We start from the raw sequence: 23,311 nt of genomic DNA, 5'->3' as shown, positions 1-23,311 counted from the left end.
ACATTCAATTTGACAATGCAATTAATTTCTAGCTTCCTAAGCTGCTATGATTCCCATGCATGCCCTAGTCCTACCATATATTCTCTCTCTCTTTTCTCAGCAAGTTTATGATGTATTTGAATTCTTCCTGCAGTTTATGCTCCTGCCATGAGGTACCTTAGGCTTAAGCTTTGCTCTCGTTCTCAAGCTTGAACTGGGATCTTAATTTATACTTTTTTTTTTCTATTGGGAAGCCCTACAATCACATGCTGTTAAGGTTCCTTTCCCTTTAAAGGCTTCAAATTGACAGTTAATATTGCAAGCTTTATAACCAGATATCAGTCAAGAAAAGATTTCTTCAAGACATAAAAATGTCTCAATTTTGTTTACTGAGAATTTTATGCCATCAGACTCATTCATACAATTGGAAACAAGAATCAGCAGATTTAAATAAATTATAGACTGCATCCTGCAGTGCACAAGGACTTCTGATCTAGGAGAAGGTGGAAATATATATACACTTGATATTGGTACAATAAAGTTTACATTACAAGCTAATATATCAACACTTTAACAAGAAAGGGAACGTAAAATATTTCATGGAAATGAACATCCTATCTCATTTGTCATTTCCTTGATTTCTATGCATATCACCTTCTTGTGAAAGGGAACAGCAGTTACTAACAGTTGAGCCATTTATCTGTTTCCTGAGCAAATCACCATCTTGAGAATTTTGAAGCTTTGCCTGCCAAGTGGGCTACTGAAATTCTTTTTTTACCTTGTACCATTAATTAAAAATTTGCATATTTTGAAAAGAATACGAAGATACAGAGGCCATCAATATGTAAACTTTATCGGAAACCATTCTTTTTTTGGTAACATTGTATGTGCATTGAAATGGCGCAGCTTCATTCTTAGCCATCGATAAATATAGGTGACCTAAACAAGGACAGAGAGAAAATGAGAAAGAGCAAGAGAGAGAGGGAGAATGAAGGGTGTCATTTCTGCTGGTAACACACAGAGAGGCTTGCATCCAATTGACATTTCCCAACAGAAAGCACATAAAACTCTTTGATCACAAGGCATCATACAAAATTGTTGTCTCCAGAGAGATAGAAGAAAGGTTTTCTAGGTCTCTCAGGTGGTCTTTTGTAAATGACTGCAAGAATTGTTATCCACTTTTGTGAATATATTTTTCCTGTCCTTTTCAACTCTTTTTTTTCTTGAGTGCTGAGAAACAACACAGAAAATGTGGCTTTCAAAGGGACAGTGGAGCAGGAAGGGAGGAGAAGGAAAGGGGTTGGTGGCAGTTGCAGTAGACAAAGACAAAGGGAGCCAAAATGCATTGAAATGGACTATGGAAAATCTTCTCTCCAAAGGCCAAACTGTTGTTCTAATCCATGTTTTTAGCAAATCATCATCATCATCATCATCATTTGTTACTAGTAACTTCTTTTCTCTCTGATATTTCATTATCTACAATAATAATAGATTATAATTATGATGATACTGCAACCTACGTGCCCTACATTGTAAAGGGGGTTGCTCAACTTACATTCAACGTCCTGCAGCTCCTTTGATCTCTCGAGTCAATCTTCAAATTCCAGGTTTCATGTTCTAATCTTTTCTTTCCACGTGTTTTCCTTTTTTCTTGTTTCACAATTAGGCCACGGAGCAGCTGGTGATTATTTTTCACCAGGGAAGCAGCAGCTTGAAAAGATGGCCAAGGATCTCTTCCTTGCATTTCGATGCTATTGTACCCGTAAAGATGTAATTTTTAAGCCCTGTCATTGTCATACCTCCTTTCAACAATAAAATCATGCGTCTTTAGGCACCTTGCATGGAAAAAGTCTACAACATGAGAAGAACAAAAGGAACTTAAAAAATCTGCAGGCATCTCTTATAAACATATAAATATATGCAACCCCAACGATGGAAGAAAACCCTCATTTGCAAATTCTCATGTCATGCAAATAGATGATAAATGTACCTTGCTTTTCTCCTTTCCTTTTCATCATGCAGATTTTTTTTCATGCATCAGGTGCGTTGCCTTGATGTTGCACTTGAAAGCACTGATATAGCAAAAGCAATAACAGAATATGTTGCCCATGCTGCAATCGAGACTTTGGTTCTCGGCACCCCGTCACGGAGTGGATTTATGAGGTATTTTTGCGCCCCTCAGCCCCATCCTAACTTGGAAACTCTACTGGCAAACACTCAACCAGAATATAAATTCAGGGAACCTTCCATCTGCAAAGAAACAGGAAGCGCAAGCTATTTCCAACAAAAGAGAAACTCGGTTTTACCTGAATGACAGGTTAATGGCAGGCCATTTGGTATTGTGGTTCTGGTTCTTTCCAAAGTGAATTTTGGTTTATGCCTTTTCAGGTGTTATTTTTTTTTAATGGTTTTGAGATCCTTATATCAAAACCATTAAAAAACAAAATCAAGTGTTTTTCATATCAAAAGCACTTTAAGAAAAGCATTTTCAACTACATTCGCGACCACTATAAAAGCAGAGCAAGCCACTAATAAGCCATTCTTTTCTCCAAAGCGAGAGACGAGTTCCAACATATGCCAACGTTCAGAACACTAGCAGCACTTTTATACATTCTCAATTCTGAAATTTGTTTGGAAATATCTGATAAGTAAAATACTGAACAGTCAGGATGACTTTATGTACGGATGGAAACATAATCAACAATAACAATCATGAGAGAGATGGCAATTGACAAATGAATTCCATTTTCTTGCAGATATTTACGTGCATTCAGTGACTACAGATCCTCTTAACTCCAATGGTTTTGTTATGCAGAAAATTCAAGGCAGATGTCCCAAGCACTGTGTCAAGAGGGGCACCGGATTTCTGTACTGTGTATGCAGTCTCGAAAGGAAAGGTCTCTTCCATGAGAAATGCTTCTCGTGCCGCCCCATTTGTCTCCCCACTGCTAGATCAAATAAAAAACCAACAGAATGAAAAAAGTGCAGGAGATGACTCTCATGAAGCACTATACAAACATAGTTGGAGTATAAAACGTTTGTACTCTCAATTATAATGTGTTTTATTATATATTGTTGTAGTCCTAATCCAAAATCCAATTTATGGTCTTTTGCTGACAGAGAGGACGGCGTCAGTCAACCATCACATCTCAGTTGATGAAAACTTCAGGTAAGTGAGGAGTGCATCAAATCATTTTAAGAAATTGGGGGATGAGGGTGAGCTTAGTATAATATAATATCTTAGAAGAAAGTGATAGACTGGGATGTCTTGTAATAATTTCTTGGTTTTTGGTTGCTGTGGCTTGCCTATGATTCAATTTGTTCAAAGGCTAATCTCAATACAATTGTGGGTAACAACAGGTCACCGTTTGGAACAGGAAGATATGGTCATAGTGTAAGATCATTTGCAGATTTAATGTCAGAAACTGACATATCATTTGTAAGCTCAAGCAGGCCAAGCACTGACCGCATGTCTTCTACAACCTATGATTTCATGGATTCTGGACTAGCCCCACGACTTTCAACTAGTTCAGCAACTAGCTTTGCATCTATACATTCAGGACCAAAGTCCGTTGGCCACAATTCCCAGCAGGGATTGTCGTCAGTTTCACATGATAGTGGAGGAACGTCATTTTCCGGTTCAACACATAGCCTGGTAAGGAATTAACCACCTTGACAGAAGCATGATTTGGTAAATAATCATCACTAACCATCAAACGTGCGCCGCAAACATTTCAGGAAATAAAGGATGTTTATCCTAGAGTTAATATTTGATCAACTTAGATAGATTGAGCAACGTCTTATGATGGAAAATTATAGCATAATCTTACATCTTTACATGCTTGAAAACAGCAACTTCATATTTTGATTTCTTCATTGTCTTTCACGTGTTGTTTTAACTATAAAGTGAAGAAGACTGCAAAATGTGTGATCACAAGTACAGATGTTTGATCTAAATGATTTCTACTTATCTGTATTGTAAACAAATAGGATGGCATGGAATCTGAGATGAGGAGGCTAAAACTAGAGCTGAAGCAAACAATGGAAATGTACAGTGAAGCATGTAGAGAAGCACTTACAGCAAAACAAAAGGTACAGGGAAGTCATGTTTGCCATGAGAACTTTTAAGATTCCCTGTAGGTTCTAAAATCACACGTATATAGGCAACGGAGCTGAATCGCTGGAGAATAGAAGAAGAACGAAGATTGGGAGAGGCAAGATTTTCTGAGGAGGCTGCACTATCAATTATAGAACAAGAGAGAGCCAGGTGCAGAGAAGCCATAGAAGCTGCCGAAGCAGCTAAGAGGAAAGCAGAAATAGAAGCTCAAAGGAGAGTCAACATAGAGAAAGCCCTCAAAGAAGCTGCACAAACGAAAAAATCAAAGGGTAATCTATCCTATAATGATATCAGATACAGGAGATACTCAATTGAGGAGATTGAAGAAGCAACACAATACTTTTCGGAATCAAAGAAGATTGGGGAAGGAGGCTATGGCCCAGTTTACAAGTGTTATCTCGATCATACACCAGTTGCAGTCAAGGTTTTACGTCCTGATGCGGCCCAAGGAAGGTCACAATTTCAAAGAGAGGTGAGGAACAAAGAAAAACTGGTTAATGATGCTCCTGTCTACTGGGTGCATGTTAGGTAATGTGGTTGAAAGTTATTCCTTTGTGAAAAAGCACGAATTCGATGGGTTTTTTTTTCCCTATGGTTTTGACTTTCTTATATGAAAACCATAAAAAAAAAACATCTGAATCTAAAAAAGCATCAAATCCCACACTCTTTGAAAAAGCACCCTAACCACAATACTATATGGTGCCTAGTATTTTACATTGAAAGAGGAAAAAAAACAAACAATAAATAAGCACACCATTTTCAAACTCTGGCATATGATAGTGTTGAATCGAAGTTATGGAGGTGTAGTTCTTTTTAGACAAGACAACGATCATTTTGTGAAAAATCTAACCTCTACCTTTCAGGTTGAAGTGCTTAGCTTAATACGGCATCCAAACATGGTACTGCTTATAGGAGCCTGCCCAGAGTATGGCATTCTAGTCTATGAACACTTGGCAAAAGGAAGCTTAGAAGATTGTCTTTTCAAAAGAGGGAATACCCCAGCTCTTTCTTGGCAAATCAGGTTTCGAATTGCAGCCGAGATAGCCACAGGCCTACTCTTTCTCCATCAGACCAAGCCAGAGCCACTAGTGCACCGTGACCTAAAGCCAGGAAACATTTTGCTAGACAACAACTACACCAGTAAGATTGGGGATGTTGGATTGGCCAGGCTTGTTCCTGCTACAGCTGAGAATGTAACACAGTACTACATGACATCAGCTGCTGGAACTTTCTGCTATATTGATCCAGAGTACCAAAAAACTGGAATGCTTGGTGTGAAATCTGATGTATATTCCTTAGGGATCATGCTTCTGCAAATCATTACAGCCAGGCCACCAATGGGGTTGACTCACATTGTTGAACAAGCTATTGAAAATGGGGCATTCAAAGAAGTTCTAGACCCAGATGTGCCTGATTGGCCAGTTGAAGAGGCTTTAATTTATGCAAGGCTTGCACTCCAATGTGCAGAACTGAGACGGAAAGACAGGCCAGATCTTGGCACAGAAGTCTTGCCAGAGCTCAACAAACTGAGAGATTTTGCTGAAGAAAACATGAACTACCTGTATTTCGCTGGCAGTTTCGGTCCTTCTCCCAACCACAGCCAAGCTTCAATAACTCCCCCCCTCAGCCAAACTTCAATGACTCCCACCAACCTCAGTCAAGCTTCAGTAAATAAGGTAAAACTCCCAGAAAGTTAAACCCAGGAAAAGCTCCTAAAGAATGAGATTAAAAAAATAGAAGGAATATTACATCAAAATCCCAAGACATAAGCATTAAATAAAAGCCACCGCAAGAGTTCACATGAGCATTGTTTTGTAGAAGCAGGCATATAAATTTTCCATTTTCCCGAGTAAACAGGGGTGGATAGATTCTGTTCTAAATATTGTCGATAAACATTCTGCAGGAAGTGACGTATGATTTCGTAGTTGAAAACCCATGAAGCCCAAGAAGCCAATCAACCGCTTCATGGCAAACAAAAGCAGAAGCAGGTACTAAAAATTAGGAAACAAGATGGTCATTCTATTGCATAGAAATTGAAGTCATCTTATAATTAACTTGTTTAAAATTCTCTACTCACAGAATCAACACCAGCAGGCTAAAAGAAGGCCAACGGTAGCTTTCTTGCAGCAACATTTTTTTTTTCCGGAGAATCCATCCAACAGGGCAAGTCTAGCTCGTGATAGCATAAACATGAAGCTGGGGGATTTGCTTTGCTTTTGGTTTTCAATGGACATGCACTTACATACTTAAATTTTGTATGCTTGTTCAGACATGAAAAGAACATGTTCAAAATGTATCAAATAAACACTTGAAACTCTATTAGAAAATGTTTCTAACCAACACCTGCATTTTCTGCTACTTTCTACTCTACTCTGAAAATCTGGGAAACAGGAAAAAGAAGAAAAAAAATCCTCACTTAAACACACTCACCATAGCACCACCACACATTTTAACTTGATCTCATTTTTTTTCCTTTCAATTCTCAGTGAAAATAAATTTGATTGCTAATTCCTAAGAGAAAATAAATTTAAGTACTTCCTTTATATGTTCAATTCTTGTATTCCTTAATCCATTTATAATTCAGTGCTTCCTTCAGTTTCAAGAAAATTATTAAATTAAAGATGATTAAGAGATTATTTAATTGCTTTTATCCAATGGGGACTAATTAATCAATTAATTAACATAAGTTATAGCTAAATCAAAGAAAGTAATTAGTTTTTTTTTTTTTGAGAAAATCTAAAAAGAGCTTCCACCTATAGGTATCTTCACTTTTATTTTCAAAAAAAATCCTACAACAAATTTGTCTTTCATATTTTAGAAAATCTTAACCGAGTCTCTTCATCCTTAATAATAAGTAATCTAAAATTTATCTACAAAATATTTTATATCAAATTATACTCTCTCTTTTTCTTAAGAAACATTATTTTGTAGGGTCGTTAACCTTTTCTATTAAATAATTATAACAGAAGGTATCGAACTTTTTGAGGGATGCTATTGATATAAAAATGTGTTTGAAGGTAAAAGTGATACTAATCCAATAGTTGGGGAACATGTTTGAAGTTTGCCCTTTTATTTGTGAATAACAACGCTTAACTCACTCTCATACCATTCAAAACGGCGTAGCAATAACATGTTTTCTCTTTGTCTCGGTCAGGGTTTTAGGGTTTTAGCCAGAGCAGGAAGAGCCTCTGGTTTTATTTTTCGATGCAGCATCACTGCCCAGTTCAGCTATGACTACCAAATCCCTTTCAATCCCTCTGGACTTCCCATTCCCTTCTCCAAAAGCTCACCCCCTTCCCACACCCCACCCCAAAATCCAATTCCCTTGTAAAGTCCCTCTCTTTTCTCTCCCACAAAGAATCCAATTCCTTAGAAACCAATGCCCCCTCAAATGCCAAAACCCCAACGACAACAATAACCCAGTACCATACACCAGTCAACAAGAAGCCCAGTTTACTGAAACCCAAGAAGCCATCTCTCAGTTTCTTCAAGAATTCGGAATCTCCGCAGCGGAATCCAATTCCATTGCTTTGAATTCTCCAAAATATGCTAAAATGTTGTTTGATAGTGTCAAGGATTTGGAAGAGTGGACTTCGTGGAAAAGTGACGGGGATGGAAATGAATTTGCAACCTTGGGTTTTAAAGAGAAGGTGGCTTACATGGCAAAAGAGAAAGGTGATAATGGTAAAGTTGCTTTCTTGGAGAGTCTTGGATTAAGCTTGTCTTCTTCCATGAATGTTGCTCGGTACCTCCATGGAGAGTCACTTCCTAATCTTATTCACAAGGTAAAGTTTCAAACTTTGTGCTTCTTTTTCTCTCTCTTTTGAGTTAGTTGATAGTGAAGTCGGGCACTTTATGTAGTATGGATGCACTATTGAACTGTCTTGTATCTTGGTGAAATAGAAAAGTGCAGTTGATTTGAATAGCAATTTTTTTGTTTTATGTTCACTGGAAAATGAATCGAAGTGACTTCTATAATTCGTTTGAACTTTAAAATTTCCTTCTTTCTTTTGTTCTCAATGTATCTACAATCTTCAAACTGTGGTTGATTAGATTATTCGAATAAGGATTTGTTCATATAACTACGAAGCTTGTGTTGATATTGCTATAATAGTCTAGTTGTTGCTTGTTAATCATTCCAGTGGTTAGTTGGCTAGTGAAAAAGCCCATGTAAGTATCTGAATTCATAAGGATAAGTCATATTAGTCATCTAAGCCTTGATTTCCTACTGTTACTGTTTTGTTTCCCTATCATTGTACTTTGGCACCATATGTCTTCATTCCAAAGATTGTGCTAGTTAGAGAAGAATTCCTTTGAATTAGTCGATCCTTTTCCTTTTCTTAGGAAAAGCTCCTTGCTTTTATTTATATGTGGATAAATATTTCTTTCTATTCATTCTGCAGAGTTGCTTATTTTTTATTTGGCTTTTAGGTTAAGTATATGAAGGAAATATTATTTTCTGACAGTGATGACAAAAGGCTTGTTGGAAAATATGCTCGCTGTATGATGATGAACTTATCGATACCTATTGATGAAGACTTGCAGCAGACCTTGTCACTTTTTGAAAAGGTCAGGGTGGTTCTCTCTTCATTTAGAATTCATATTATGAAAAACCTGCCTCTTACTATAAAATTTTGGTTGAAAGAATTTTCCTTCATCTCCTTGGAGGGGTCTGTGTGTGCATGGTGAGGAGAGGGAGGCAATCCATGCACCACTTTACCTCTTGAGCTGTAGCCCAAGGATTTTTTTTAAAAAAGAGGAACTGATGAGCTTAGCTGGGCATTGTTTTTTATTGGTTTCAGATTGTAAGATAAGCTTGCTGTGCTATGATGTAGGTTGAAGCAAGGCGTGGAGGTTTAGATATGTTGGGTTCTTCAGAAGTCACTTTTCGATGTCTAGTCGAATCATTTCCACGTATTCTTTTGTTGCCATTAGATTTGCACTTGAAGCCCATGGTGGAATTTCTTGAAAGTATTGGAGTCCCAAAGGAGCATATGAGAGAGATATTCCTATTATTTCCACCTGTTATAGTCTGTGACATTACAGGCATTAATAGAAAAGTTCAGGCTCTCAAGAAGGTAACTTTTCATGTGTGAAACAGGGAACACCATCTTTCTTGTGTTAGATGTTTTAGTTTGTGCACTGAAACAGAGTAGCTTCATTAGATGGATTTTATGCTATCACTTTGTTTATATCTTGCCTTTCTGTGATGTAAGAGAATTTTTTCATCTGTTGGTTTCAGGTTTGGGCATTTGATAAAGATTTTGGTAAAATGCTTCTAAAATATCCATGGATTCTTTCAACAGCAATCCAGAAAAATTACAAGGAGATCGTATCTTTCTTTCATATGGAGAAGGTAATATTGCGTAAGTTCATACTTGCTGATGCTGAACATTGGTTTCTGTTTCTGGTGTGATTTTTCCATAAAACCACGCTTACTTGCTGATGCTGAATTGCTCATACATTAGGATACACTGGGATCACGTAGTTTTGGGGAAATATTATTCTAGATAAGTCTGTATAATTGCTTGCTGTAAGAATATCAATGAAAATTGAAGGCCAAGGTTGTCTTAGCAAAGAAAAATATAGAAATTACATGGTGCACCATGTAATTTGTTTATTCACTTCTTCTAAGTTAAGTGAAGGAAACAATGAAATGATTTCCAAACTAATTTAAATCAGTGTAACTAAACTCCTATTAAGTTACAGGTTTTGCTAGACATCTTTCATTCTTGTACCTCACTACCGTTATAAAATATGAGCATTCAGTAATACTTGTCCACTCATGCTTAATGTGTGTATATGTATCTGCTTATGTGCACACATATATGCTCCCTCTTCAACTCCACTGATGCTTTACCTTTCTCCCTTTTTTTTTCCCTTCCAATTTTTGTTATTATGTTGATTAATAAAATAGTTGGTCTGTTATTACTGAAATCAGGTAGACAAATCAAGTGTTGACACAGCAATAAGAAGCTGGCCTCACGTATTAGGTTGTTCAACTAGCAAGCTTATGGTAATGGTGGAGCAGTTGGCTGAGTTGGGCATTAGAAACAAGAAGTTGGGTCAGGTTATTTCCAAGAGTCCTCAATTACTACTAAGAAAACCCCAAGAGTTTCTTAAGGTATGCAACTACTAATTTTTATTCTAGTTTAACATGAAAAAACACATTTGGCAATCAACAACGTCACTGTGATCTTTGCTGTTTTATTAGTTTTAGATCAGTTTCTTAGCTGGATGCTCTATATTCCTATAAATATTTGGTTTCTAAGGAAATCAACAAGTATTAATCCATGATAAAATTTAAGGTTCCCGCTTATGGTATGGCTGTTCAATTTTCACATGGATTTTTGGATTCACAGAGAGAGAGAGGTATATTCTTTTTTTTGGGTGCATGCACAAGCACACAGAGATGGATATATGTATATGTGTATTCTCTTCTTCTTTTTTTGTGCATAATGAGATCTTGAATGACAAATTTGAAAATGGACAAAGAAGGGGGGAACATAATGCTTGCGAAATTATATAGGAAAAAATCAACAAGATGTGTGGAACGGACAACCACAAAACTATGATGTAGATTAACGCCTTCTGGGAAATCCTGCAAAGAAGTTGGCTGGTGCTGCTGCTGCATCTCAGCCTTATGGAGGAATAAATAGCCCTCAGGGCCAATTATTTCTTTGTCAGTAGTAAGATCGACATCATATCTGGGGTGGGGAATATCAATGGTTTGACTCATCTATCAAAGAGAAGACAAATGGAAAATAATGGATAAAAAGCATAACTAGATGATCAACTACTATACTCTGTGAAACAATTGGCTTTCACACTTCAGTATTGCTAAAGGATTTAGCTCTTGATTTATTTTTTGGATATTTTAAGATAGCTCTAAGGAGCCTGGTTCAAGCTCAAGTTTCAAATGAGCAAATTAGCTGCAGGCTCTGCTAGTTAGCCTGTGAGATTTAGCAACATGTTTATTGAAATCTTATAATCTTGAATTATTGTAACCAAGTAACATGCCATAGAATCCAAATGCTTCTTTAGGTTTCCCTATGGTATAGCTTGTTCCCAAAGTTTCTGAACTTGAATGAAAAGTAAAACAATGCCGTCGATACCTTTTATCTGGCAGCTGGGAGGAAATATTCATTATATAAGTGCATTGTTCTGTCTGCACCTTTCTTTCTTGAATATAACAAAATGCTAACACTATAACGAACAGGTGGTTTTGTTTTTGGAAGATCTCGGATTTGATCGTGAAACTGTGGGACAGGTAGCCAGTCGCTGTCCTGAGATTTTTGCTGCAAGCATTGAGAAAACTCTAAAGAAGAAGATTGAATTCCTAGATCGAATTGGTGTTTCTAAAGACCATCTTCCTCGTGTTGTTAAAAAATACCCTGAGCTTCTTGTCTCTGATTTCAACAGAACTATACTTCCTCGGTAATGCCTTTATCCTGATATCCTCTATTAGATTGTCACATCTTCCTCGGGTTTCTTTCTGAGTGCCTGGGTCGCATTAGTTCCTCCATCCAGAGATTGTCTAGTTTACATGTCACTTATTCAGTGCTAAGTTCTTTATAGATAGGCCATTCCAATGCTCAAGTTCTGGGACTGGAACCTAATATTTATCATTGTTATGTATTACTCAGAATTTCACTCCATGAGTCATGTCAGAGCTCTATTGAACTGTGTTCTTTACTAATTGGACTGCATGGTGGCAGGATGAAATACTTAAAGGATGTGGGACTGTCGAAGAAGGATATTGCTTTCATGGTCCGCAGGTTCTCTCCTTTACTAGGGTACAGCATAGATGAGGTTTTGAGACCGAAGTATGAATTCCTTGTGAACACCATGAAAAAACCAGTGGAAGACATAGTGGATTACCCGCGGTATTTCAGTTACTCGTTGGAGAAGAAGATAATGCCCAGATTCTGGGTGCTAAAGGGAAGGAATATTGAATGTAGCTTAAAAGATATGCTTGCAAAAAATGATGAGGAATTCGCTGCTGATTTTATGGGTTTTTGAGGGATGCCTGTTCCCCTTCCCCTCATCACTGAACTGTAAAGTAGTGGTGTATCATAATAGTTGTTTCTCTGTAAATAGCACACTACAGTAAATGAAGAAAAGGTTTTATCCTGTTAGCTTTGCCAAGTAACTGATACCAGCGTGCTTGCTTTTCTTTGTTCCCACAAGTAATCACGTAGCGGCCCAAAATTCTGGTGGCTGCTTAACCCTACTTGCCTGCCTGCTTGGCTTGAGAGTTTTGTTTTTCAGTAGTCTGAACTTCTCTTCTGTAAAGGCATTTCTCATCTCTGCTGGCCTCAGGTTTTAGCCTGTGCAATCTTTATTGGCCGTCCCATACCTATATCCTATATAGAAGTGATGATTTTTCTGGTAAAAATTATAATGCATAAGAAATGTCCCTTTTCTTTTCTACATTTCTTTTTCTATAATGCAATAAAAAATCAACACAGATGTACAAAATAAATCAAGCACAAGATTCAATTCACCTTTTCTTTCTATGGTCCTGTTCTCTTACAAACTGATGGTCTAGAAATTCAAATATATATATACATGAAGAAAAATGTTGTATTTTTCTTTTTTGAAGTAGTCTTAACCTTTTGATAACCTCTTCCATATTCTATAATTGGGCTGAATATGGGCAGGTTTTGAACTTAGGGCACGGCTCCAAAAAAATACTAGTATGTATTAGGGCCCACACCTGTCCTTGCCGTTAAAAACCGTTTTTATTCCCTCCCTCTCGCTGAACTCTCTTTGGTTTTGTTGAGATTTAGAGGTCAGTCGGGCCATTTCCGTTTCTATTTACAGGTTTGGAATCTTAAATTTTTGTTTTAATTTTCTTTTATCATTTAATGCTTTTGTTTTTTTAAAGTAGTTTTACCTTTTGATAACCTCTCCCATGTTCTATAGATGGGCTTAATATGGACCAGGTTTTGAACTTAGAGCACAGATCCAAAAAATAGTAGCATATATTAGGGCTCACATACCTTTCCTACCGTTAAAAACCGTTTTCCCAAAAACCGTTCCCCACCCCCTCTCTGAAGTCTCTTGTTGAGATTTAGAGGTTAGTCGGGAGATTTCCATTTTTGTTTTCAGTTTTTGAATCTTAAATTATTGTTCTAATTTTCTTCTTTTTTTTAATTTCCCCCATAACTGGTCTCTTTGTTTTGCATCTTTTTAATGGTGTCTATTTCAAATATCAATATTCAAGGTCTCGACTGTGCGTGTATTTTTATAGTGATTAAGAAGAATTTAGCCACAAATGCAGCATTTTGGAAACAGGGTTTGAATAATTATTACCAATTGATGATTATTTAATAATTATTTCTTGTGTTTTGATCTTGAGCAGTAAGGAATTAATTTGAAAGGGGCACTATATGATTGTGGAGTTATTTAAAAATGGGGTCTGTCGTTAGTCAAGCTGCTAATGGAATTGGAGGTGTTGTTGGAAATGCTTTTGCAGTTCCGATCAAGACTCTATTCGGCGTTTCATGCGAGTATGTATTAGCACTATAATTCCCTTAATGATTTTGTTCTATTTTTCAAAAGTTTGATGATTATGTTCCAGATGATGCTGCATGCATCATGGCATTTGCTGGTTTGAATCTGCAGGGATGTTTGTTCAGGACCATGGGACTTAATTTGTTTCATCGAACACTTATGCGTCTCCGATCTGTTGAAATTGTTGATGATATTTGCCCTCTCCTACATGAGTAATCTTTTTGTTTTCTTTTGTTTTATCATCTATACATATCATCAACATAAAGTGAATGATTTCATGTCTTGTCTTTATGACTTGCAGCTTTGATGTTCTTCTACCTACTGTTCAAGATTGGGGTTTGCCAATGCATAGGAAAAAGCCTTTGCAAGATGTGTTGGGCTGCATGTGAGACATACTGGTTTGCTTTAGAAGATATAGCCTGTTTCTTATGGCACAAGTTAAAGAACACAAAGCGGGTGAATAGACGCCGACGATTCCGAGACATCGAAGCTGGCTACACTTCAAGTTCAGAAACTGATTTTTCAGAAGATTATCATCATTTAGGTAGAAAACGCAAGTCAGTAATGGAAAGAAGAAAAATACGCTCGCGGTCTTGGAGGTCTCTCCATCATTCAAGCAGGTTTGGCAGTCGAAATAACAACCATCGGCAGCACCATCAACACCATGTCAGGTTGAAGACTAGGGAAATCTCTGTTCATGTCAAGGGTGGATCGCGAAGACCAAGGAATTCAAGACAGTTTCAGTTAGCTAGATTAAGAAATCCTCGAAGAAACATGGGAATGTTCAAAAGAAAGCGACTTAGATGATTATATTAATGAAATTTTCACTAACGTTTTAACCTTCTTTTAAAGTCGGTTTTAGCACCGATATTAACAAATAAATATGTTCAATTCCAATAATATCTGTTCTAATGATTGAGCTTTTCAATTGAAAAAAGTTCCTTATTAATTGCCAACAGACACACTCCTATTCCTCAATGTAAGCCCTCACATGTTCATGGATAAAGGGAGAAAAATGCGGAGAGGGGAGAGCATTATAGGTTATGCAAATTATAAGTAAATAATTTGCTCTCCACTTATTATGCTTCCAATAATGTTTTGTAGTTGAGCCCTAGACCTAAGTATGTATATGACTTGGATTTTATTTATTTCTTGCCAAAAAAAATTATATCCAGTAAGAGATGATTTACCATAATTAAAGTAGAAAAAATCAAAAACTTTCAAAATGGTCATAAATCATAAGAGTAGGTGCAAGCTCAAGAGTAATTATACTGTATTTATGTCCTATTACTTTCTTTCTTGATTTTACTCCGAGAAAACTTCCCTTCTTTAAGAGCTACCCTCTCTCTATTTTTCTGACCAAAAGACTTCGGTGTTCTGCTTGGCTTCTCCCTCTCTGGTAAGTAGACATAAACAACTAAACATATACAACCTCTTTGTTTTACAGTTTTTTGTATCTTGTTTATCTTTAAAACCAAAAACCTTCGCTTAGTACTTTTATTTTCACTCTGAAAAATTCCATTTATAAGCAGATGCAAACAAACATTCAACAATATGTATACTTGTTTGTTTCGTTGGCCTTTGGATGTAAGATATGCAATTCTGTCCTGTAAAAACTACGTTTATTTTCATTGAATTGAATAATTTCATGCAAGTTTTCTAGCTTCTTTGATGGTTTTATAAATGATAGTAGATGCATGACTTATCCCATTTTGACCATGAAATCTGGCACTGATATTCTCAGTCATTCAAAACTTTCGTAGAGGCCTGCAATCTGCGTATGATTGATACTAATTTTCTTTTGAAAGGTTTGTGCACTGGTATAAAATGTCTAGCAGCAAATAAAGATGCCATACTAGGCAGTACTGGTTCTCTCTTTTTTTTTTTCCCCTTCATAATTCTTGTAGCTTGAGAAAATGCCTCCGAAAGAGAAACCAAAAGAGGACTACACCGTCGAGGCGACATCATCTGATATTGGTGGAAGGAGAACCATAGGCAATGACTAGCGTACCCTGGTCAAGCAAAGACAGTTTCTGTAGGCAATGACTAGCGTACCCTGGTCAAGCAAAGACAGTTTCTGTATGTCAGAATTGTGAGAGCTGATGGCTTGCCAGCAAACAATGTGACTGACACTTGCAACCCTATCGTTGAGCTAAAGATTGGAAACAGCATGGGAACAACCAGGCATTTTGAGCATACATTGAACCCAGAATAAAGGAACCAATTCTTTGCTTTCACAAAAGATAGGCTTCAGGGTGGGAGATTAGAGACCATGGTGAAGGATATGAAATCCTTCAATTTGGGCGATATTCCTCCATGGTTTCCACTAGATGGTCCATTGGCTCCACGGTGGTGTAGATTGGAGGATCGCAGTGGGGTCAAGGTTGCGGGAGAGTTGCCGTTAACTGTTTGGATGGGGAATCAAGATGATGGTGCTTTTCCGGTTACTTGGCATTCTGATGCAGCTGCTGTTAGTTGAAAGCGTGTCAAACACTCGTTCTACTGTAAACAAGTCTCCTAGACTTTGGTATCTTAGAATTCAAGTGATTTAATCACAGGATTTGGCACCTACCGACAAGAATAGGAAGCCCGAAGCTTACGCCAAGGCTATTCTTGGGAACTTCGTTTTGAGGGCTACAGTTTCAAAAGATAAGAGTCTGAATCCTACTTGGGATAAGGAAGTGGTGCCTGTTGCAGCAGAGCCAATTTGATGAGCCTTCGATTTTAAGCGTGGAGGATAAGATAGGAGCCAGCAAGGAGGCATGTTAAGGGAGGTCTGTAATTCCTTTGTACAAAGTGGAGAAGAGATTGCTGGCTGGACCTATTTGGTCTCCGACGATTAATTTTGAGAGGTACGTTGTGGAGACTGAAGAGAAGCAAGAAGTGAAGTTTGCCTGTGGGCCTCATTTGGGGATCTTTTTAGATGGTGTGCGTCTTGTTTTTGAAGAACCAACTTACTACAGCGGTGATTTGAGGGCAACGTCTCCCTAGTTATGACCAAAGAGAATTGGGGTATAGAAGGGTTGCTTCCTACGTAGTCCAGGGAAGGTTGTGGAATCAACAATGCTGATGATTGCGCAGCGAAATATGGGGCGAAGTGGGATTTCTGCTCCAAAGTGGAATGAGGAAATGGTATTGGGATTGTCTATGATCCTGTCGGCTTTTTTTATAATTGTCATTTACAGGGAGGGGATAAGAATGGAGGGATGAAGGATCTAAGACTCGGCAAGGATCCAGCTGTCTACTCTCGAGATGTCCTCTCCATTCAGTTTTGATTTCACAGACGGCAAATAGACAAGGGGTGGTCTAATGGCTTCTATGCTATTTGGATTCCAGTGCGAACGTAGGCTACAGGTATGGATCCAAGCGTTCGCAGACATTTCAACCTGTAATCCTATGCATGACATCCAGTGAATTAAATTGAAAACAAACCCTGCTTGCATCCTTAGAGCCCTGTGGATCATTATGCAAGCACTAAAACAACCCCTACAGGCCAACAGGTAGAAGCATGTTGACACCTCCATGGCCATGGGTGTCAATTATGAGAGAGTTTTTGTACTAAAACATTTTTTTTTCTTAAACATAATTTTAGTATCAAATCCTCCATGAAACATGCCAAACCAAACAAGTTGCCCCTACCAAAAACAATCAGATCACCAAGTTGCTATAACAATCCTTGATCTAATGAGGCATTTTGTCCGCGAGATTTCCTCACCATACAGAAAAACACAAGCATTTTACTTGAAACAAAAAAAAAAATCATAGATATGAATGGCATTGTTTGCCCTATGCATGCAGCTTAATATCTCAATTGCTGGAAGAAAACATGGCAATACAAAGGTCAAAGGAACCTTCTCTACAGTAACAGAACATATCCAGGTATCCCACAGTTCATCATTTCGATGACATGTTAACCACCACCATATATTTTGGTCGACCCATGGAAAATCCTGCAATTAAGTGCCTGCTACCCTTCAACGTCTCAAAGTCCATGCAGGTAACTCACCTATAATTTCTAGCATCCAATTACAATCCCAGAAATAATGATTAATTTCTTCTTCAGACGCATTGGCAGTGGAAAGTGCAATAGTGGCTTCCAAACTGAGAGATGATATCTACAAGACCCCCATAACCTCCAACTGCAGTCACCTGAAAGGGCAATCAGGGCAAGAGCATGAGAAGTCTAGTGACAAGCATTAGGGGTACAGAAAAGGGAATAAATTGAAAAACCAGACGGGAAATAATAGGAAAATACCCCCGATGGATGTACAGAAACAGAGAATGCTGATTGAGGAGCAGATGGTATTTGAGAAAGAACTGCCCCATTTATGTCAAATTGACTCATTACAGGCTCTGCTCCGACAGCTAGAATCTGAGATGGTGATACACTGAGTATTAGTGTCTCGAAACAGATAATTTAAGAGAGTGAAATTTTAAATATTACTGTGCAAAATTTTTAATTTTCAGAGAGAACGTGACAAATACCACACTATCAGGCAAGTACAATGAGACACTGTTCACTACTTCAAAAGCATGGGATATCAAGGAAGATCATTGTGGATGTGCAATAGAGTATAGACCATTGTGTACAATACCATATAAATTCTTATAAGGTGGGTTCGATGAGATTGGAGAACAACAGATAATGACGTTGAAAAAAAGTGGGCACAGATAAACCAACAAAAAAAAAAACAGAAAATTACTCCACATAAATGAGAAATCAACTCTTTTTTTTAGGGTAATCAAAGATTATTTTATTTATGGCTAAAAAATTAAAGTAGCAATAAACAACAAATGCTTTTGGATGCCTTGTGGAGATGCATGACAGGAAAATGGAGACTTGTGCAACAAGCTTAAACACTAGTTTTGGGGACCCAGAAAACTTGTCTACTGATACAAAAAATTCACAGCCATCACCGGCAACTACCTGTGATGACAGCTATATTCTATATGACCCCCCACCATCCCGAAGAAAGAAAACAGAAGAAAGAAAACAGAAAAACAACGTTACTTAAAGTGAAAGGACCTGTTTTATTACAGAAGTTCCAAATACTTTGGCAATTCACAATTGTAACTTCAGAAATAATTTCTACGCAAAAAGTGTTGCAGTCCTATGCCCTATGCCACCCATTAATAATGTCCAAAACCTGATCAAACTACAACAAGTATATGAATGTCAGCTATAGTGAAGAGATCTATATACTGTTAAACTTTCAAAAAAAAAAAAAATTCACTTACTTGATTGCCACTAAATATTACATCCTGTATGGATGCACGAGTGCACATCCTTGAAACACATTCAGAAGCAGGAAGATTCCAGACCGATAAGCTGCGACCACTGCCACAAGCCTGAGGCAGAAGACTTGATCAAATGGCGTCATGACATAAGCCACATAACCACAACAGCGAACTATTCCCAACACTTGAAAAGAATAATGAATAGCATGTTCACTTTCCCAACACTTAAAAAGAATAGCATGTTCACTTATTTGGCTTACATTCCAAGCATTTGATTCACATAGCTATGGCATTTCACTAAAAAAGCATGTTATCATAAATTATTTATGTCAGCATGCAAGAAAGTAAGTGGCTTCTATTCACTTCAAAACGCATGCTTTTCATGAATACTTTTTCCAGCACACACCAAAGTCCCTTCTAGAAACCTCAAAAATAAAAATAACTACAAAGTATCTACAAAAAGGAAAAAGTAATGGCATCTTGATAGCATGAACTCTCTTACCAACCAGCTCTCACTTGCATCAAGAGCAATGCAGCTGACAGATGAGGAAAATCCTTTGAACTTCTCATCCTTCACTGAATCAATTACCCAGATACACTTTCCACTTCTGCAATCTGAATAAAATCTCATTAGGTCATAGCGCTAAGAACAATCACCAATAGCTACATGATAAAAAATATAAAAGTTATGCAAACAAAGAAATGTTAGAAGTAATAATGTGTCCTGACTCACTTTGGATGATGTTGGCAAAGGAATAAATCCACTCTATTCAAGATTGTATTAAATGATATTAGTTACTCAGATGGAAAGATCATATGCTAAGTTCAAAGAAGGCACTTGCTCTTTTAATCCCCCTCCCCCAAAAAAGGAAAAGTGAAGGTTTTGACAACATGCTCTCCCCATCTTCTTGTCTATACAATTAACACCACCATTACAATATCTGGAGTTTTGAGTATAGATACATCCAAAGAAAGAAATATCTTCTAAAATGATTGTCACTATTTACAATGAATACAACCCATGTCAGTATAATCTTATTTGGATTTTCCAGGAACGTGACTTCCAGTGAATCAATATATTCTTAGGTATACTGAGTCATGATTACAAAGTTGCAGATAAAATTGAAGGAAATAGCATGAAAGTTGACAACATATGCATATTGTCATGTGTAGACTTTGTGGCTGAAACCAATGACAATCAATTACAGGATTTTACCCCAAAGTCTTGCAGAACCATCCTCTGAACCAGTTATGATCTGAAAGACAAACAAGATAAAACAAATAAATAAAGATAGGAATCACAAACTGATTCCGCAACCCAAAATACAGCAGCCAATGTTGTTGTTCATGGCTCCTCTAAAAGTAAATAAGAATGGATCCAACCAATAATTTAGCCCAAAAAATAGCTTTTTGGAAGCATGGTTATTTAGCCACAATTCATAGTGGACACGTATGATTTCTCTGCATTAGCTTGGTCTTTGCTATAAATTTAGGAAAAATTATGAATACAGATTATTGCGGGAAAAAAAAAAGCATGGAAAAGGACCTATTTCTGCGGGTAAAACAACATTTTCATAACTTCTTTTCCTTCTCTTTTCTTGCAAATTATTTTTGTAACACGCATTATACTGCATGGTTAGAAAGTAGCTGGTGTATCAATTTTCCCACAAAAGTTTGTTTAACTCCTCCACTTCCAGGAAGTTAAGAGCATGATGATCTATATGAAGCCTTGAAATTCAGTAACATAGTTAATGCACAATATGTGAGTACTGAACTCTTGGTACATTCCTAGAATGATCCTAAGATGATGCATATAAAAAATATCTTGTGAAATATGAAATTGCTTTTAAATGATATCTAGACATGCTCACACACATACACGCTAGTAGAACATCCAAATTGACATAATTTACAAGAAATTAGAGGCAACAAAATTCTGATGACCAACAAATAAAGGAAGCATGACCTGATTAGCGGAGTTACGAGCAACTATACAATACAAGTAGTCCAAGTGTCCCTTAAAACACATTTTGATCTTACAAGTTTCCTGAGAAGATCCACAAACAATCATTCCATTGTTAGTGCAACAAATCAAACATATGAAGTTATCTGGAATGAGATGAGATTCAAAAATATTTCAAAAATGGAAGCTAATAATATGAAAGGTTCATTCACCTTGAACAAATACATACCACATCCCAACAATATGCACAAGAATCCCCAGCAGCTGAGAAAATGGAACCCCCCTGGAGCAGGAGATAATGTTAATATACAAACATAAGCAAATAATTGCTTGCCAATATACGAAAGGAAGCTGAACACAATTGGAGGAAGGGGGTAGTTTATGGAGAGAAAACATCTTGAACCTGGGTATCCACTGCAATGGCATTGTTTTCTGGAATTGGGGATAAAGCACCCCAAGGACCCCTGATAGATAGGAGCAAGACAAGATATGCATTTTAATAAAGTGCCTAGGGGCTAGGGAAAACAAACATATTCACCATATAATAGATGATGATTCACAATTTTATCACAGAAATAACAAAGGTGTGAATCTCAGCTTGGCATGGGTGTCATGCCAGACAATAGGTTAATTCTACAAATTCTCCTTGTATACAAATATCAAAACAAAAAAACTATGCAAAGATGCACACTAGCACATCTCATGATGTTGGTGGTCACTCACTTGTGCTGGGGATTCACCATATCAACTACTGGCTGTATGTGGTTTCCTGACAAAACATTGAACATGAACAAATAGAAATGGACATAATTTCATCACATATATCAGAAAAATATTGAGAGAAAAACTCTGCAAATCAAGGAAGGGAGCTAGTAAAGCAAGAAAGGGTATGATAAAACTGGCTTTGTGATGCTCTTGATGTTTTTCAAACATGATTTTTTATTATATATTACCTTGCAAAGCAACAGGCACCTGAGATTGCATAAATTCCTCCCACCTCCATCCTCGAATTCGACCATCATCACCACAACTACAACAAAAATTAACAAACCCATTAAATATCAGACCAATTAGATTTCAAATCAAAGAAAGCACTATTAAATTAAAATATTACAAAAAAAAAAAGAACCTTAGTAACAAAGCATCTTCTTCAGCATTGCCATAAAATTTGACATCATAGGCAGGTCCATCATGTCCTTGAAGGAATGCATTAGGTTTAACCCTAACAACAATGAATGAGCATAAACCATAAAAGAAATAACTACGGATCAAGAAAACACAACCCACCATACTTACTGTGGTGCCCTTGAATCACTAAAACCCAATGGCTGTAATAGGAGAAAAAAATAAAATCAAATTCAACTATACCACAATTAGTATGTTTTTTGAGTGATTAAAGAAAGGGAAAAGTACAATTTCGGAGATGGAGTAAGAGGTGAGTGAGCCGTCGCTGGAGGCGAGGACGATAGTATTGGGGTTCGTGTTTGAAGATGGTGGCCACGCAGTTCTAAAGACAGTTAGGGTTTGGATTTCTCGATCTTTTAGAATGCTCTCTTTGTATGCATCCTCATTCCAGTTGGTTGCGTCTCCAAACATTTTTCACAATATAAAGTTGACTCAGAACTCAAACCTGTTATTGTCTGAAACCATGCCAGGATTGTGAATAGATCAATCTATTACTTGGCAAAAAACAATAATAGAACAAAATGCTATTAGAAAATAAAAACGTGATATTATAAACATCAAAATCAATAAAAATCAAACCCGCTCAAGCGCAAAATACACACTCAAAGAACACATGAAATTTCATACTTGTAACTGCACAAACAATAATCAATGGATACTTTATATTTAATTTGAATTCCATAAAACTAATGTCACTCAATACTCAGTACACATGAACATTAAGGTTTCACATTGTAGCAAACCCTAGCTAATCTATACTGCTAATTACAAGTAAACTACAAAATCAATCTGTACCTCGGCGAATAAGCGAAGTCTTCTCAAACTCTATCTAATCCTTGTGCAAGCATGGAACAATTCAAAAAGTTTTTAGAAAAAGTTAGTCCGCAAGTAACAAAGCCGAAGGCAACAAGGAAAAGAAGAGAAAGAACACGAGCCATCAGGCTCAAATGATATTAGAAAAAAAAAGGCGATATTTTCTGCATTAATTTACAGTTCCTCAACTAAAACGTCAATAAATAATACTAAAAGATCAAGAAAACAGACTAACCAAAGCATAAGCAGTAGTGGTAGCGTTGAGGAATTCTTGAATGATAGTATCAAGTTGGTGATAACACAGAAAAACACAACTAGAGAACATACCCTTTTAGTCATAAAAAAATTTCAAGAAACAAATAAAACAAAATTTATTCATGAAGACGAATCGTACAGAGAACTTACCTTGGTTACAGTAGCGGCACCGGAGGAGGAGCGAATGTTTACAATGGTGGCGGCGGAGGAGGAATATTTTGGATGCGAAAAGAAATGGTTTT

General features: G+C 37.1%; 4 protein-coding genes and 1 long non-coding RNA gene across 14 annotated transcripts; 3 read left to right on the top strand and 2 right to left on the bottom strand.

The window, feature by feature from the left end:
- The first annotated feature begins 454 nt into the window (after positions 1–454).
- Positions 455–6,035, top strand: LOC105130598 (kinase with adenine nucleotide alpha hydrolases-like domain-containing protein). The gene is made up of 10 exons (XM_011033173.1): positions 455–1,424; positions 1,679–1,749; positions 2,021–2,142; positions 2,795–2,961; positions 3,061–3,148; positions 3,259–3,634; positions 3,970–4,071; positions 4,143–4,568; positions 4,960–5,772; positions 6,000–6,035. Exons 1-10 carry the CDS (start codon positions 1,229–1,231, stop codon positions 6,033–6,035), a joined length of 2,397 nt encoding a protein of 798 aa, XP_011031475.1. The 5' UTR covers positions 455–1,228.
- Positions 6,036–7,206: 1,171 nt separating this feature from the next.
- Positions 7,207–12,248, top strand: LOC105130432 (Mitochondrial transcription termination factor family protein). Its single transcript, XM_011032937.1, has 7 exons — positions 7,207–7,881; positions 8,528–8,665; positions 8,932–9,174; positions 9,339–9,452; positions 10,038–10,220; positions 11,316–11,533; positions 11,815–12,248. The coding sequence occupies exons 1-7, from the start codon at positions 7,327–7,329 to the stop codon at positions 12,116–12,118; spliced, it is 1,755 nt and encodes a 584-aa protein (XP_011031239.1). The 5' UTR covers positions 7,207–7,326; the 3' UTR covers positions 12,119–12,248.
- On the bottom strand, positions 8,086–14,657 carry LOC105130434 (uncharacterized). The gene is made up of 3 exons (XR_843235.1): positions 14,444–14,657; positions 11,198–11,211; positions 8,086–8,096 (listed from the first exon to the last, which is right to left on the bottom strand). It is a non-coding gene; the product is annotated as an uncharacterized LOC105130434 (long non-coding RNA).
- LOC105130433 (uncharacterized) lies at positions 12,789–14,515 on the top strand. 4 transcript variants are annotated; one of them, XM_011032938.1, is made up of 4 exons: positions 12,789–12,922; positions 13,464–13,611; positions 13,727–13,827; positions 13,917–14,515. In XM_011032938.1, the coding sequence occupies exons 2-4, from the start codon at positions 13,514–13,516 to the stop codon at positions 14,420–14,422; spliced, it is 705 nt and encodes a 234-aa protein (XP_011031240.1). In that variant the 5' UTR covers positions 12,789–12,922; positions 13,464–13,513; the 3' UTR covers positions 14,423–14,515. The 4 variants fall into 4 exon arrangements, with proteins under 4 accessions (XP_011031240.1, XP_011031242.1, XP_011031241.1 ...); XM_011032940.1 differs by having other exon boundaries at positions 12,803–12,890; XM_011032939.1 differs by lacking the exon at positions 12,789–12,922 and adding an exon at positions 13,128–13,178.
- Positions 14,658–17,326: 2,669 nt separating the features above from the next.
- DWA1 (DWD (DDB1-binding WD40 protein) hypersensitive to ABA 1) lies at positions 17,327–23,306 on the bottom strand. Of its 7 annotated transcripts, none has more exons than XM_011032929.1 (16): positions 23,220–23,305; positions 23,050–23,128; positions 22,797–22,836; positions 22,230–22,456; positions 22,113–22,144; positions 21,946–22,038; positions 21,770–21,846; positions 21,540–21,585; positions 21,220–21,280; positions 21,046–21,099; positions 20,820–20,900; positions 20,070–20,109; positions 19,356–19,468; positions 18,854–18,964; positions 17,871–17,987; positions 17,333–17,764 (listed from the first exon to the last, which is right to left on the bottom strand). In XM_011032929.1, the coding sequence occupies exons 4-16, from the start codon at positions 22,410–22,412 to the stop codon at positions 17,675–17,677; spliced, it is 1,098 nt and encodes a 365-aa protein (XP_011031231.1). In that variant the 5' UTR covers positions 22,413–22,456; positions 22,797–22,836; positions 23,050–23,128; positions 23,220–23,305; the 3' UTR covers positions 17,333–17,674. The 7 variants fall into 7 exon arrangements, 6 of the variants coding, with proteins under 6 accessions (XP_011031237.1, XP_011031231.1, XP_011031232.1 ...); XM_011032930.1 differs by having other exon boundaries at positions 22,797–22,830; XR_843234.1 differs by lacking the exon at positions 17,333–17,764 and adding an exon at positions 18,642–18,771 and having other exon boundaries at positions 17,921–17,987.
- Positions 23,307–23,311: the final 5 nt, after the last annotated feature.

Source organism: Populus euphratica, unplaced genomic scaffold, assembly GCF_000495115.2.
Source record: "Populus euphratica unplaced genomic scaffold, PopEup_1.0 scaffold21.1, whole genome shotgun sequence".
NCBI classification, from domain to species: domain Eukaryota; kingdom Viridiplantae; phylum Streptophyta; class Magnoliopsida; order Malpighiales; family Salicaceae; genus Populus; species Populus euphratica.
Note: the sequence above shows the minus strand (reverse complement) of the source record. Positions and strands in the feature narration are given on the sequence as shown.

Bases quoted from the DNA above. Each gene is read 5' to 3' on its own strand.
- LOC105130598 (XM_011033173.1), top strand. From the start codon at position 1,229: ATGTGGCTTTCAAAGGGACAGTGGAGCAGGAAGGGAGGAGAAGGAAAG. The intron at 4,072-4,142 runs GTACAGGGAAGT...ACACGTATATAG, and splicing joins CACTTACAGCAAAACAAAAG to GCAACGGAGCTGAATCGCTG. The intron at 5,773-5,999 runs GTAAAACTCCCA...AACATTCTGCAG, and splicing joins GTCAAGCTTCAGTAAATAAG to GAAGTGACGTATGATTTCGT.
- LOC105130432 (XM_011032937.1), top strand. From the start codon at position 7,327: ATGACTACCAAATCCCTTTCAATCCCTCTGGACTTCCCATTCCCTTCT. The intron at 9,175-9,338 runs GTAACTTTTCAT...TGTTGGTTTCAG, and splicing joins AAGTTCAGGCTCTCAAGAAG to GTTTGGGCATTTGATAAAGA. The intron at 10,221-11,315 runs GTATGCAACTAC...TATAACGAACAG, and splicing joins AACCCCAAGAGTTTCTTAAG to GTGGTTTTGTTTTTGGAAGA.
- LOC105130433 (XM_011032938.1), top strand. From the start codon at position 13,514: ATGGGGTCTGTCGTTAGTCAAGCTGCTAATGGAATTGGAGGTGTTGTT. The intron at 13,612-13,726 runs GTATGTATTAGC...TTGAATCTGCAG, and splicing joins CTATTCGGCGTTTCATGCGA to GGATGTTTGTTCAGGACCAT. The intron at 13,828-13,916 runs GTAATCTTTTTG...TATGACTTGCAG, and splicing joins ATTTGCCCTCTCCTACATGA to CTTTGATGTTCTTCTACCTA.
- DWA1 (XM_011032931.1), bottom strand. From the start codon at position 22,412: ATGTTTGGAGACGCAACCAACTGGAATGAGGATGCATACAAAGAGAGC. The intron at 20,110-20,819 runs GTCATGCTTCCT...TTTGTCTTTCAG, and splicing joins CTCGTAACTCCGCTAATCAG to ATCATAACTGGTTCAGAGGA. The intron at 18,965-19,355 runs GTAAGAGAGTTC...CTTCTGCCTCAG, and splicing joins ATGCAAGTGAGAGCTGGTTG to GCTTGTGGCAGTGGTCGCAG.